General features: G+C 38.7%; 1 protein-coding gene across 3 annotated transcripts in view; it reads right to left on the reverse strand.

Annotated features, from left to right (window-relative positions):
• Positions 1–4,618: 4,618 nt before the first annotated feature.
• The window catches only part of LOC114025925 (transducin-like enhancer protein 4), a 160,246-nt gene continuing 148,389 nt past the window's right edge, over positions 4,619–16,475 (reverse strand). For all 3 annotated transcript variants that reach the window (XM_027839453.1, XM_027839454.1, XM_027839452.1), the window contains 7 exons: positions 12,373–12,622; positions 10,836–11,083; positions 8,707–8,854; positions 8,074–8,224; positions 7,656–7,732; positions 5,925–6,377; positions 4,619–5,501 (listed from right to left, as the gene is read on the reverse strand). In XM_027839453.1, the coding sequence (XP_027695254.1) occupies positions 6,270–6,377; positions 7,656–7,732; positions 8,074–8,224; positions 8,707–8,854; positions 10,836–11,083; positions 12,373–12,622 (982 nt within the window). In that variant the 3' untranslated portion in view covers positions 4,619–5,501; positions 5,925–6,269. The remainder of the gene's footprint in view (positions 5,502–5,924; positions 6,378–7,655; positions 7,733–8,073; positions 8,225–8,706; positions 8,855–10,835; positions 11,084–12,372; positions 12,623–16,475) is intronic.

Genomic DNA, 16,475 nt, shown 5'->3' on the forward strand with positions numbered 1-16,475 from the left:
TACTGGTCTTTATGTTCCAAGGAAGCCATTGATAAGAAAAAAGTTTCTATGTACTCCAAAATATTTATAGCAGCACTTTTTTTGTGATAATTAAGAACTGGAAACAAAGTAGATACCCATTGATTGGGGAATTGGTCAACAAATGATGGTACATCAATGTAATGGAATACAACTGCACTGTAAGAAATAATGCATGTGATGAACAGAAAGAAGCATATGAACTAATTCAGGGTGAAGTAAGCAGTCAATAAAACAATGTAAATGAAAAGAACATCAAAAAGTCAAAAGTAATGTAACAAAGTTATAAAGATCAAATGGGACTTGAATGAAGATATGAGAAGACACTCCCAACCTAACTCTTCATGGAAATGAGAGATCCATAGGTGTCACACATTGTACATGTTTTTGGATTTTTTCAATGTATCAATCAGTTGTCTTGATTTTTTTTCTTCTCTAAAAAAATAATACTTGTCATGGCTCTTGGGAAGGAGAGGGAGGGATACAGGGCACACTATGGTGATGCAAGAAACAAAACCAAAAAATATCAATTAAAATTTACTTTTAAAGGAATTATTTGGAGGTGCAATCTTCTCTAATCTGACCAAGGAAAAAGAGAGAGAGAGAGAGAGAGAGAGAGGACTGAAGCCTATGTATTTAAAAACACAAACCCTTGGAAATCCAACCTTATTAATTTTTGTCATGGTAAAAGCCACAACTGGTCATTTATTTAAACAGACACATCTGCAAATATGTAAATTACTCATAAAAAGGGCTTTTATGTGATTTTTTTATTTTTGAATTTTATAACTGAAGTAGAAAACAAACCAGACTAAGTTCAACTCTGTGAGATCTGACATAGCAATCCATGAGTTTTTACACAGCTTTCAGACCAGTAGGGCATGGTGTGTGTATACTAAGCTTTACAGCAAAAGAGACTTTTTCTTTTCTATTCTAATTTTCATTGATTGATATTTTGTCTCTAACAAAATTTATTAAAAAGGACAATTTTACTCAAGTATTTTTGTAAAATTTCAGCTGGACCAAGTTACTGTGACATTTAAATATTTTTCCACTACAAAATAGCAAACTCTGTCTTCAGAGTCTTGTACACCTATACTGTGGATTTAGCTCTATCAATTTTCCCCAAGCCTCTGCCACTGTGTAAAACCAAGAAATATGAGTGCTAGGAATGCGTATCAACTTGGGCTTTTCAACCCCACCCCCAAGCATCCTCTCTTTCTCTCTCATCTTTACCTAGTAGCTCCTTCCCACCTTCATATTTCGCTCCCTTTCAAAGCTAAAAATAGCTGTCAGCACTCATTACTTCCACTTCTTTTCTCCTCTCCCTCGCTTCTCAGCCCCTTGCAATACGGTTTCCAACCTTGATAAAATGGAACTGTTCTATTCCAAGTCACCAATATCTCTTAATGGTCAAAGCAAATGGACTTCATCCTTCTTTACCACTGCATCAATGCTGCTGATCCATCTCTCCTTCAGCATACTTCTGAGTTTTCATGGTATTGCTTTCTCAGTTCTTCTGCAGGTGTGGCTGTTTCTCAGTCTCCTTTGCTGGATCACAATCATACCCCACCCCCAACAGTGGGTGCTACTCAAAGGCATCTGTCCTCAAGCCTCTCTTCTCTATTGTTCACTCCAGTGATCTAATAAATGCCCAGGGGTTCAATTATCCTATTATTCTATGCAGAAGAGTCTTAGGTCTCCTTTGTTGGATCCTCATTCAGATTACACCCTAGATGTTTCTAGAGTTCAGTCCTCTGCCCTCTTCTCTTCTTTCTCTATACTACTTCACTCGGTGGTCTCATCAGGTCTCAAGGATTTACTTACTATCTCTATACTAACCATTCTTAAATCTCCTTATCCTGCCCCAATCTCTCTGAGGACCTCCAATCTCACATCTCCAACTGCCTTTCAGACTCAAACTGGACATCTTAAGCTAAACATGTCCAAAACAGAACTCATTGTCTTTCTCCCTAAACCTTCTCACTTTCACTATTGCAATACCACTGTCCCAGTCTTTCAGGCTCACAACCTGGGAGTCATCCTCAACTCATTATTTCTCATCCCCCAGCCCCCATACCCAATCTTTACCAAGGCTTGCTGATTTCACCTGTGCACCATCTCTCAAATAATCCCCCTCTCTCTCTTCTGACACTGCCACCACTCTAGCGCAGGCCCTTATCACCTCATGCCTAGACTTTTGCGGTAACTTGAGGACAGATCTGCCTGCCTCAAGTCTCCCCACTCCAGTCCATCCTTCATTCCACCACTAGCCATTTTCTTAAATCACAGTTCGAATCACGTCACTTCTTACTCAAAGAATCCCAGTGGCCCCTTATGCCTCCAGGATCAAATACAAAACGTTCTTACCTTTCCAGTCTTCTGACACCTTAGTCCCTAATAACTACTCTTTCTCCCTGTGACACTGGCCTCCTGGCTGTTCCGTGAACAAGATTCCAGGCATTCTCTCTGTCCTGTGTCTGGAATGTTTTCTTGCCTTTCTTAACTCTACTTCCTACTTTCCTGGCTTCTTTTAAGTCCCAATTAAAATCCCATCATTTATAAGGAAACTTTTCCAACCCCTCTTAATTTTAGTGCCTTATTTCCTATTTATCTCATATATAGCCTGCTTTGTATGTATGTTTGCATGTCTCTCCCATTATACAGTAAGCTCCTTGAGGGCAGGGACTCTTTTTGTACCCCCAGCACCTAGCACAGTGCCTGGCACATAGTAGGTATTTAATAAATGTTTATTGATTGACTAGAGATGAATGTGCTTGTATATATGTGTGTATACCCAGGTTGTCTTTGCCTCAGGTATCATTTCTGCATCACCTACTGCCTATTTGCCATTTTGAACAAATTACATGTCCCAAAGTTATCTCAAACCCAATTTTCACAACAAAACTCAGTTTTCCCACCAAATCCCACGTCTTCTAAACTTCCCTTTCTAAAGGGATCACCATCCTTGCAATCATCCAGGTTCACAACCTGAATCATCCTCAACTCCTCACTCTCCCTTACTTCCCAAATCCAGTAAGTTGCTTTCTTGTTGATTCTAACTCTGTGTCTCAAATCTATTATACTCTCCTCTCCATTCACAAACATCATTTTAGTTCAAACTTGTCATCACCTCTCAAATGGACTACTGCAACAACCTCCCAAATGGTCTTCCAGCCCCATTCCTCCTGTCTCCAAAGAGATATCCCTAAAACAGAAATCTGACCGTGTCGTCACCTCCAGTGGCTCCAGATTGACTCCAGGATCAAACACAAACCCCTTTGATTGGCATATACAGCCTCTTCATAATTGCCTCCAGCCTACCTTTCAAGACTCGTTGCAATTACCTCCCCTTCATGAACTTTATGGCCCAAAGTGGCATGCCTGCAGTTCCTCATACACAACTTCCCATTCAGCTCTGCATCTTTCCCCAACCTGTTTCCCAAACCAGGAATGTGCTTCTTCATCTCCTGCCTTTTTAGAATCCCTAGCTCCCTTTGAAACTCAGCTCAAACATGAGGTCATTTGTAATTCCTCCTGTTACTACTTCTTTTCTCACCCTCCAACTTCTCCTTCTGCAAATTCATCTCCCATTTTCTTTGTGTACAGAGTATCCCAAAAGTCTTGCCACTTACCCCAGGTATTTTGGTTATGCATGTACCCCACCCCCAAAGAATTTAAGCTTGAGGACAGTGATGGTCGTTTTTATCTATGCAGACATAGCACCTAGCTCAGTACCTGGGATAGAGTAATCATTTAACCCGTGTTTTCTGATTGATGTTCCCTATGCTGAAGTTTGATGCTGAGTGAACAGGGCTTGGTGTTTCTAAAAAAGGCAGCCTTACAATTATGGCATTATTTCTCAAAAGATCAGAAACCTGTTGACAGGAAAATGCATCATATTACCATGTTTCTGAGAGTGATGATTAGGGTGCTAATTTTTAAAAATGACATTTATTTACATGGTGTTTAACATTTTCAATGTGTTTTATATATATCTTCACAACAACCTGGTTAAAGTAAGTAACTGGAGGTTTGCTTTTCTTTTTTTTTAATGGGACCTGTGATTTCATGGGTATAGAGAAATCCTAATGAGGAAAAACCTTCTAATGATGATCAGCACCTTCTCTGCACTTAAGAATTTGGTGGGGGATATGACAGCTTAACCGATATGCCTAGGATTTGAAACCAGGTCTTCCCAACTGTGAGGCTGGCTCTCTATCCATGAGTACCTCTTTTCAGAGGTGCTATTGTTCTCGTTTTCCAAATGAAGAAATGGCGACTCAGCTATTCCATGATTTGTCCAGGACTGAACAGCTAAAACACCATTAGGTATTTTGGTAGTGAAGCTTTTATAAATCTAAAGACAAGTCAATAAATGTTTATTGGTGAGGATGGTTGAAAACAGTTCTCTCACTCACTAATGATAATTAAGAAATTAAAAATTTGTACCACTTTTGCTTGACTGTGGCCAATCACCTACTGCCCAATAGAAGCCTTGATGTTAGATACCAGCCATGCAACTTCCAAAAGTAAAAATGTTAAAACAAGTATCTTCCCTCACCCACCAACCCAATAAAGCAATTTAGAAAAATAAGCATCCTAGAAGTTATTTATGTTTAATGCTTAAAAGTCTGAATGCACAAACAATATTCTACCATTATAGAAGTACTGGTGGTCAATACAATGCATTAGAACTATGTACAATGCACAGTTTAGTATCAAAATCTTTCTACACTGTAGAGTATTACGAAACTGTCAATGACATCAAACACAATGCACTTAAGACACCATTTTTTTTTTCTGCTACCACATTTGGAACTTCAATGAATAGTCCATTTCAATTTGCAGCATCAACCCATTTCTAGTATGAAATTAAGTAATTTTCTACCTATACGATAAAGTTTATCTACACGGTTCTTTTGATTTTGATCCATAGCAGCAAAGGCACTGTACATCAGCAGATCCACAGACTTAAAAGATTTATAAAGCATTCAAACAAATAATAATAATAATAATAATTAATAATAATAAAAAAGGAGTCACAGATCATGGTTTAACAGCAACAACAACAACAACATAAAAAGATAACACAATGTCTCTGGTATGGTGGCACAACACAGCCTTGTGTCTACTCCAGGGACATCCAACTAAGACATGGAAAGAACCGATGGCCAGTAGAGCAAGTCCTCATCTCAAGTGAGAGCCCATTCTTCCTGTTCTTCTGGAGGAGGGATTCTTGCAAATCCTCCCTCCTTTGTTGTCCTTTCTTTGTCAAAGGCTTGGCTTACACAGTGGTAGGAATTCCTTTCCTACAGCTGTGCACCTGTGCAGTTCCCAAACAACACTCGAAATGTTTTCCAAAATTTCTTGTAACCACAAAATTGCCCAAAGATGCACATCTCCCCTTTCCAAAGAAATGTGGCAAAAATATCCGGGAGGGATTAAGTTGTCTCTTTGAGGCCAATTTACTGTTCATCTTTCTATAATACAAAAAAAAAAAAAAAAATTAAAAAAAATATAGTGACCATTGCCTGGTCAATAAAACTAATAAAAAGGAAAGTTCTAAAAATAGCAACCAGTTCTGAAGTGGTTCCTAAACCTTCAGGTATCTAAGAGGGTAGCGTTCTTTGAGTATATTTAACTGAGACAGCTAGAAGCTAAACTTTCCAAATTAACCAAAATGCTTATGGCATTAGTTAGAAATTCCTCTTTATTTAATCAAATTTCCAAAATTTGTTTAAAAAAAAAAAAGAAGCAGCATATTGCTTCCTGTTGATATTAAACATTCAATGTCTTTGTATAGCTACCAGTCTATGCTTACAACCATTACTAACTGGTCATTTTAAATGTCCTTTTGCCCTCCCCTGCCAAAACAAAAAAGGGGATATCAAAGTACAACGCACCTTTATTACCAAGGCGGGAGCAGACAGCTTTATTTAGTCAGTTCATTGTTAGAAAGCCTTCTTTAAACAAAATAAATATATTACAGATATAATACATAATTAAAGATTCAGTTCACTGTTAAGTACGCTTATTCCGAGTTCTTCCAAGTAGATATTTCAAGATTTGGTATCACAGGTTCTTAATGAGCATTCACAATTCAATAGCAAGGAGGAAGTGGGGGGCAGGGGAGGGAAGCAACTCCACAACTGTGAGGAACATTTTAAATCCTTGGCTTGGGAAGAAAAAAAAAGGATTATACAGCAAAGTGCTACAAGGAGGGGTCCGGTTTGCATTAAGGTTTGTCCTCAATAAATAACTTCATAGACTGTTGCCTTCTTGTCCCCAGAGCCAGTGACAATATACTTATCATCCACAGAGATGTCACAACTAAGCACCGATGAGGATTCTTTGGACTAGAAAAGAACATATAAAAATAAATATCAATACTCAAGAAACAGTAAAGTTATAAGCTTTAAAATGAGTAAAAGTAAAAATATTATCGCCTCCCATTTTAAAGGATAACCGAAAAACATAATGAAGAAATGTAATGTTTCTTTTTTTAAAACCCTAAAATTTGATCTGTTTCTTCTCTCACACACACCCACCCACACCCACACCTACCCACACACCCACACTCATTCACGTGCATGTATACTTGACTTTTACAACTTGTGCCTTCTATATATCATACTAAGTTTTGTACAGTGGATAAAGAGCCAGCCTCAGAGTCAGGATGACGCAGATTTAAGTCATGCCTCCAACTCACACTTGGCTGTGTGACCCTGAGGAAGCTGCTTAGTCTTGCTCAATACTCTATGCAATGGTCTAAGATCATAAACTGCAGAGAAGGTGGTGACCTGTACTGGTAGAGGGAGTTTCTCCATTGAGGAGTTCCCTACATTGGTAACTCAGTCTAGTTCCTATCTCTAGATTAATAATAATGATGATGATGATAATTTCTCAACATAAAGAGAGAATAAATATTATCCCTACTTTAGAGATAAGGAAACTGAGGCTCAGAGGGGCTAAATCACTTGCCCAAAACTATATGTGTACACACACACACACACACACACACACACACACACACACACACACGGTATTCTAGCACATGCATATCTAACTGTCAAGTCTACTTTTTTAACTATGCCAAACTGACTCTACTACAGGTGATTCCCAGGAAATAGAGATTTTCCAACTGTAGTCAAGAGGACTTGAACAGAACTGGACTTGGAATTTCATAGGTATCATGATTCCTCAACGAAGAAACTCCCTATTATTACTGAAGGTTAATCCTCTCTCTGAAATTTATAGTTTTAGACAGTTGGCTAGAGTATTATAAAGTTAAACGACTTGCCCAGGGTCACAGTCAAAGAGGATATAGATATTTCAGCAATTAAATAGTAAATATATATTAAGCACCTACTATAATATGCACAGCATGAGACAGCTATAATTATACCACTATAATTCTTTACACCCATTACTAATGTTTTAAATGGGACAATATCACTCCAACTTCATGCAGTAGTCAGACAATATAACCTTTAAAGACAACCTTAAAAGTTAATGAACTCAGTGATTAATAAAAAACAAATCAGATATCTTCATACAATTCCATTCCTAATGTGTTTAAAAAAAATGTAGGTGTGTTTAAAAAAAAAATGTAGGAGTGAAGCATCATGAAATACCTGGAATATACTGGCCCCATAAGGAGTTCTCCACGCATTGAGCAGATTATCCTTCCCAGTGCTTACAAACCATTTTCCTACAATCAGATCATTTAAGATATCAGAGTTAATGCCTCAGAATCAAAATTCAAGTTCACCAAAAAAGAACAGAAAAATTCACTCAGAGCAATAAGAATTATTCACATAAAAGTCGTCTAATTCACAAACAAACTGAATAAAAATTCCTTTCACCTCAAACACAGAAAACCCACAAAGTTAAAGGCAGAGAGAAGTGAATATAGTCACGATCAAATTCAAACAAGAGAATCCATTTTATACATCCAAGGTTAAGCTTAAAAGAAGTAAACAAAGAACTATCCTACCGCAGCCTCCCCATATAGCCAGAAAAAAAAATGACAAAGCATGGAAGTCTGCTTACCACAGTGAGCAAACTTAAGTGACAACACACAGCTCTCATGAAGATGTAATTGGTACTTGTCTGGTTTGGTAACGTGTAGCACCTCTACATTACTGTTCTCCATCCCGACTGCAAGCCATTCTCCAGTGGGACAATATCCCAGAGAGAAGATCTAATATTAAAATAGTACATAGAATAAAAAAAAAAATCTGGTGACTGCCTTTAAAAAGATAACCTAATCTCTTGTAGATATACCACTCCAATTATGAGAAAAATAAAGACTAATTAAATAAGAGAGAAAAATAAATCCCCAAATGAATGTGTATTTGGAACATAATCTTTATAATATATTCTATCAATCTAGTCTATAGTTTTAATTGACAGAAAAAATTTATATAGTAATGCTCTTCAAAACTAACAAATAACAAAAACTGCCTAATGGCAAACAACCTTGAATAAGACTTGAATAAGTAAACTTAGTTTAAAAAAATGTGAGCCCCTATTAGTAACTAGCTAATTCAGAACCTCAAATTAACAAACCATGCACAGTGAATGATGACTCTGGAACTCGCCTTAGTTTCTGCCTTTTAAAATTTCACACATTTTATAGAAATCCACAATTTCTAAAATGTCAAAGGCCTCAAAGACAGCTACCTGCGATGTGAAGTCATGTTGCTGTAACTGCCGCCCTTCTCTCAGGTCCCAGGACCTGACCGTATTGTCCAAACCTCCTGTCCAGAGCTTGGTGCCATCATTCGAAATGTCAATACAGCTGGCTCCGTCTGTGTGGCCTTGGAATTGCCTGAAAATGTCAAAAAGTGGGGGCAGGGGAGAGGAGGAAAAAGACTTTGACAATGAGGCAGTTTCAAGATGAACTCAATGGAGTGTTTTATGTCAAAAACTAGCTTTGCTTCCTTAGCCACAGTTAAGTGTTATTACTTAATAATAATTACATATTTTATAAACATGATAAGTTTGCTCCAAACTTCAATAAATGGCAAAGAATAGGTATAGAATTTCCTATTTCACTTGGTTATTTTCCAAGACCTAGATGGCTTTTGAAATCGACTAACAAAGAGAAAATTATCTTTGAATGGAATGAAAAAACAAGAGAAAATTCACATCTGCATTCAGATGACCTGTACGAATATTAAAACACAATAAACTCTATTCTCTCCCCATAACTTGGCACAAGCGGTTGTGTGAGGGGATGCAAAGCTAATCTTCCCCTCCAGAAATGGACAGTCTGCCAAGGAGAGATACTGTGCACTCTGTTGTCTGACTGTGTAACTCCAAAAGGCTACAAAAGTTAGTGCTATGAGTGTCAGGCAGAGAAGCTCAGAGTGGATCTACCCAGGAAGGCCATGCTCATCTAAAAGTGAGCATCTGACAACAGCCAGCACAAAGCACGCTAGAGCCCATCCCATTATTTTCTCTTGCCTTCCTTCCAACCAGCAAAGACTACAGTAGAGAACACCAGTGGAACAAAGACAACAGCAGCGTTCAACTGAACAGCTGGACTGAGTGCAATGCACCAAGGGGAAAAGAAAGGTAATTGTCATGCACTTATAGTTATTTTGCTCCAATTAATAACATTACATATAAACCGGTTCCACATAGGCTCCTCAAGGCCACCTCCAAACGCTTCTACTCAGATTACCTTTTATCTGAGTTTGGCAGTAATTATTCCCCTTGTCACCATCACTTTTACCCTCTCCTCTCTACTTAGCTGCTGGACCTATGCATGAACCTTTTCACAGCATAGTACCATGGAAAAAAACACTGTATGTGAAATTAGGGGACGTGAGGGATGTGAGTTCGGATCTTGATTTTATTACCATACAGCCTTGGTCACGTCACTCAACATATTTGGGCTTCAGTTTCTTCATCTAGAAAAATTGGGAGGCTAGATTAGACGATCTTTCAGACCTCCTCTGCCTCTAAACATATGAACCAATTTTTCATTTATTTTAAAATTACAATTACAGATGAGTGGTGTTCCTTCCCCTCCACTGCTGGCTCCACTGGATCACAAACTATTTCAGGATAGGATCAAAACCAATCAAAAGCATCGAAACACCATGACACCCAGCATAGTGCCATATATCCTGTGGGTTCCCACTAAATATAGGGTGATGGTGGTCATGGCAGTATTGGTTCCCATCGGTTAACACAGGATCATGCCCCAGAAAGTATCTGAGGCACAACCTGAACCCAGGTATTTCTGAGCCTGAGTCCAGTGCACGTTAACCACTATGCTATGCTTAAAGGATATCCAGAAAGATCACAAGTTATAGAAAACTTATCAAAGTATTAGCATCAACGTGACTTCACTTTTCATCCTATATTCTGTAGGAATAAAACGGAGAACCAAAATATCTGGTTTTATAAAGCACAAAGAGTTGATGGAATTAGATGCTTCTTTTCTCCCGGCCGGCTAATGGTGACACTCCAGAACACTTCTAGTCATAGGGGAGGGGCAGCAAGGTAGAGAGGAAAGCACACTTTATTTGGAGATCTGGGATCAAGTCCCTGCTTTGACATTTCCTAGCCAAGTGACCTTGGGCAAATCATTCAACCCAAGTCACAGTTTCTGCAGCTGTAAAACGTGGATAACAATATTTACAACTCCTCACTGTCACAGGGTTAGTATTGGTATTACTGTTACTGTTATTATATCCATTATTCGTCCATTTGTATATACAAAGCATTCAGAAAGAAGCGTGGCCCACAGTGGCTAAATGAGCTCTTCCCTTGTTGGTAATCAGATCCTGCTGACCCACCTGACCAATGTCTGGTTGTGCAGATCCCACACCGCGATGTTCCCGTCGCTGCAGCAGGAGAAGCAGACCTTGGAATCAGGGCTGATCGCCAGGGCGTAGCAGGCAGGAGCCGAGGATGTCAGCTCAGCTTTGATGCGTGGGGTCGGAGCTGCCAGGTCCCAAATGGATAATGTACTAGCTTCCCCTCCAACAATCAGGGTGCGGCCGTCAGGGAGCAATCTGCAGGAACGGATGTAGTTATCTCTGTTCTGTGGAGACAGAAACCATCAAGCGATTACTCATGAGGAAAGGAAAACAGCATTAACATGAGAGCAGAGATCCATAAAAGTATTGTATTCCCTCCTGGTTTTAATGAGCCATTTATACTTATGACAATGATAAAGTGGATTAATGCCAGAAAATTACATGACATTAGGGAAGTACTTAAACTTGATCTACAGAATTTAGTACTGAGAGATATTTAATCTTAATTAGCATCAAAAAGCCAAGATCTAGACTAAACCCTGAACAATTAAAAGCTTTACATATTCAACAACTCACAAACTCACATAAGTTATTCATGCACACCAACATATACATGTGCACACATACCTATGATCTGTAAAAACCCAAAACAGAGAAAACAGAAAATCATGTTCTATCATGCCCGTGTCTAGAAAAGGCCCGCTTATTTCTTTCAGCCAGCAAAGGTATAAGGGGTTGCAGACATTTGGAAATGTTCATTTCCATAGAATTATTACCTGCCTAAATGGTTTTGATTAAGCAGCACTTAGATCAACAGGAGGTGAGACCTTATCAAGGGCTGCTAAGACAGAGGGGAAAAAGTTTTGCCCAGCAGGATTTAGGTTTCTTGAAAGAGGAAAAATACCTGCTCCCAAAATAACTTTAGGGCAAGTTTCAACCAAATGCCAATGAGAGAAAAACTAACGATTTCAATCAGGAGTTAAAAGCTACTATCAAATGGCAAGGCTAGAATACAGTGTTGCTGTTTCCTACTTGGCTACTGTACTCAGGTGATGGGCTTGGTGTTTCAAAGCCACCCCCAATGATCCTGTTACTTGCAGTATTACTTCTGTTTGTTTAACCTTCCTCTATCTAATCTGTCTAAAAATAAAAGGATGCCAGTGATTTAGATTTTTGAGTATATGTTTATGTATGCATATAGTTGCAGGTATGCATGCACAGACATGCACACATATAGCTGGTAGAACTATGCAACTGCATGAATCATAAACAAAGTAAAGGGAATTTTTGCCAAATAAGATAGAAACAAAGCCAATGTTCAATTTTTCCAGTTTTAAAAGAGTAAAAATTAAGGAACAGTAATGACCCCAAACTCATTGTATCTTTTGATGACTATCATGTTGCTTCACTCACACATATAATTTAGTCAACTAAAATCACTTCTTCAAATTCAATTTAAAAAAAATTTTTCCCCAGTTACATGTAAAGACAATTTTTAACATTCATTTTAAAAAAAATTGTAAACTCATTTATTTCAAAGGCATTAGAGTTTTACTTATTACTAATGGCTTACCAGGCAGTCCAGCTGAGACACTGGACTCTTATTTCCTGGGTGGCTGATATCCCAGACTTTGACACATCCCTTCCCACCAGTGTACACATGTCTCGTGGGGTTGCTGATAGTAACTGCACACACTACTTCTCCGTGATTAAGGGTGTTGATCTGACGAGCATGTCGAGGGATTCCAGGTCCAATGAGGGCATCAGGGGGAAAAGGTACAGGCTGCATCTGACCATCTGCACTAACGTGAAAGGAGTATGCTCTAAAGAAAAGAAGAGTGGAAATGAAAGAAAATTTACTGAATTGTTTGTTCCCTGTGCTGAACGAAGATGGGAAATGAGAAATGAAATGTTCAGCATCATCTACAAATCAAAGAGCGATGTGTGATTCACAGCCCAACTGCTTGGATTTTCTGTTATTATCTCATCATATCAATCATATATATTTCCGAGTAACTGGCTAATAAAGAATAATAGGCACAAAATGACCAGGAACTAAGGAGTTAAGATTCTCCAGAGTCCCCTGGTAAAGTGGCAGATGAGTAAAAAATGGGACTTCCCCCCCCCTTGACCTGACATGACAATCACAAATCCCAGTAATACCAAATGGAATCTGAGCTCTCAGAAAAAATGCACTGTGTGACTGCCAAGAAGGCCCACCTGTGAATAACCTATCAACAGCTTCATCTCAAATTCATTTCCAGGGAAAACCCTCAGGTTGGGAAAGTGTTTGGCTGTAATATATGACTTAACATAGAGCATCTCCTACAATAGAATCTATCTCTATTTTTAGGATGCTAAAGGAAGAGACAAGCATCAGCAAAGCAAAGGTAGTGAGGAAAGTGACTGTGACTAATTTCACATTCCTGGAGGGCAGAAGGAAAACTCAAAGGGCAAATAAGCAGGAGGGTGATGGGGGGAACCAAGATGGGTGTAAAGAGCATAGGAGTGAAACCACCCTGGGTGGGTCAATCAATGGAGTGCACTTTATTTATGAAGCTGTTAAATCTTTGCTGGATGAAAGGCTCAGTGAGAGAGAATATCAGAGCAGGAGTCCTATTACCAACTAGCTGATGAAGCTCATGCCCACTGGTAACATAAGGTTCTAATATTCAGCCCTTACCATACTTAACACCCTCGTTTACTTTATCATGCATAAAAGATACGCTCACAACTACCGCAGATAGTTGTTTTAGCTCATATAAGGTTATCAGCCCTATAGGTTAAGGTTAAGAATTAGACCATTCTTTAACCTTAATTGTGATTTACGCCATTCACAGATCATAGGCTCTTTACTGGTGTCTAAAGAGGTAGCTCTTGATTGTTTCAGGACTCCACTCTTCACACTGTTAGGATGATCTTTTACTTCTCTTTCCCTTATTGTGTCTTGTCCTGAAGGCACATTTCTCTGTTCTTTAATTTAGAGTGAGGATTTGAGGCAAGAGGTACAGAGGTTGGGCTTGTGCCAGAGTTAGTGGGAGAGAGGGAATTTTCTCTACTCTCTCCATCAGTGAAGGCACCTAACAACAGGCCCAGAAGGAGACACTATATTCAGAGTAAGAAGCATTCCAGAGAATCAAGCAGCTCAAGGAAGGGAACAAAAACACACACTCCCCAGATGGACACAGACACAGAAAGGCAGTTACGATTCAAGACGGGAAGTAGCTTCAGGGAGCAAAAACTCTGGCAGCAGAGAAAAGAGTCGATTATGAAATCAAGAGAGAACTAGCCTTGGTAGTCGAGACTCAATCTTTGAAAAACAACAGACCCAGGAAGGCCAGCTGAATGATCCTCCAGGGGTGAAGCACAGTGTGGAAATTCACCTCATCTCATAATTTACTGAGAAAATAGAGATTATTTGCTGTGAGCTCTCCCTTCTCTCCTTTTCAATATCTCAAAACCCCTGGATATCAACCCTTATTCCCTCCTCCTTTACTCCAGTCTCTGATAAAGAAATGATCCTTTTCTGAACAAAGGACAATACCCTTCTACATGCAATCCTTTATCTCCTCCCTTTCTATCTTTCCCAGTAGATTGCTCAAGTTATTCCTTCTCCCTTTACTCTTCAATCTACTGTTATTCCACCAAGGCCTATAAAAATGCCCAAACTTTCCCCAACCTGGTTAAAAAGAAAAAAAAGGCAGCTCAAAAGGCCCTACCACCCCTTAAGCTAACATTCAATATCTCTTCCTTTCCAAAGCAAAATTTCTTTAACAACAACAACAACAAAAAAAAAAAAGGTGTCTATACTATCTACAATTCCTTTCCTCTCATTTACTTCTCAAACCTCTACAACCTGGCTTCAGTCAACTGAAACTTCTTTCTCTAATGCTACCAATGATCTCCTAACTGAGAAATCCATTGGATTTTTTTCAGTGCTCATTCTTCTTGGCCTCTTTGCATTACTTAACAAAGTTGAACAGTGTCCAGAGCAGATTCCTGGATACTCTCACTCTCTCTTTCTCTGGGATTTTGTGTCATTCTTTTCTCTTGGTTGTCCTCTTACTTGTATGACCTTTGCTCAGTCTCCTTTTGCTGGATCATCACCAATATTCAAACAGTTGCCATATCTTGTAATTTCTACATCTACAACAAGGGTCCTCAACCTGAAGTATGTAAATTTTAAAAATGTGCATTTCAATAACTATTTTGAGATAATTAGCTTATTTATAACCCTATGTATTTTATTTTATGCATTTAAAACCTCTTAAGAAGGGATCCCTTGGCTTCACCAGCTGCCCAAGGAGTCTAGCACTTCTCTCTGTACTACCTGCATCAGGCCCTCATCCCCTTTCCCCTGCACTGCTGTGACAGCCTCTTACTGATATCCATTCTCTCTCCTCTCCAAACCATACCCCAAAAGAGCTACCAAAGTGATTTTCCTATTGTGATGTCTGACCAGGTCACTCTCCTACTCATATTTCAATAATTACCTATTGTCTCTAGGATTAAACAGAAGCCTGCTGGTTTGGCATTTAAAGCTCTTTATCACTTGGCCCCAATTTACCTTTCCAACCCTATTATATATAAATCCTTTCCCACACCCTGTGGTCTAGCCAAACCTGCCTTTTTGTAGCTCCTCAGGTACTCTTATCTCTGGTCTCTGGGCTTTTCACTAGCTGTCGCTCAAGCAGGGAAGGTACACCCTCTTCCCCTCAGCCTCCAAGAATCCTTTGTTTCCTTCAAGAAAAGTACACTGCACTCCCTCTTCCTTCCATCCCCCCTCAAGGGAACATGAAACATTTCCCGACCACCCGCACCCCAGCAGCGAGTGTCCCTCCATAACTTTACTTTGGATATATTTAATTATGTATATGTTATATTTTTCAATAGAGTGTATGTTCCTTGAGGGCAAAGACTCATTTCTGTCTCTATTCCTACAACCTAGCACAGTGTATAGCAGACATTTAATAAATGCCTTTTGACTGCTGAATCCCTATTTAAATTTCATATTATTTAGGTTAGATCATCTAATCCAATCACTTCATATTACAAATAAGAAAACTGAGGTCCATGGGGGCTAAGTGAATTAGCCAGGAGCACAAGGCTAAGCAGAGGAAGAATTAAAACCTAGGTCTCTAGATTCTGAAATGTCCAAAAAGAAAAAAAGAAGGAATTAACTGGCTTCATTGTTATTTGTTGGGTAGCAGTTATATCTTTAGACTAAGTTTTAAAAAACGGGAGGAAATCCCCCCCCCCCAAGTTTAGGATGTTTACTTAATTTTTAATAAGAATTTATTTGAACAGATTTACAGACCTCTCACCCACTAAAACATTACTGTGAGATGTGAGTAGGTAAATAATTATGAACAAAATATCTGTCAAATATAGTATGTGTCTGACCTGACAAATCCGCACTCAACTTCAGGGTTCATCTTACCTTATAACCAAATCATACCCATTTTCTACTTGCCAGGCTTAATAACATAAAATCACTTCCTGACAGCTTCAAGAATACTTAAGCAATACTCAAGATAGTTTACATTTTAAAAAATAATAAAATGAATTTTCAGATTTCAACGAACTCTATGTAGTATATAGTAATAATAATGGGAATAGTTACCATTTATGTATACTCTAAGGTATACAAAATGTTTTACATAATTATTTCATTTG

This window comes from Vombatus ursinus, unplaced genomic scaffold, assembly GCF_900497805.2.
Source record: "Vombatus ursinus unplaced genomic scaffold, bare-nosed wombat genome assembly UNPS02014832.1, whole genome shotgun sequence".
NCBI classification, from domain to species: domain Eukaryota; kingdom Metazoa; phylum Chordata; class Mammalia; order Diprotodontia; family Vombatidae; genus Vombatus; species Vombatus ursinus.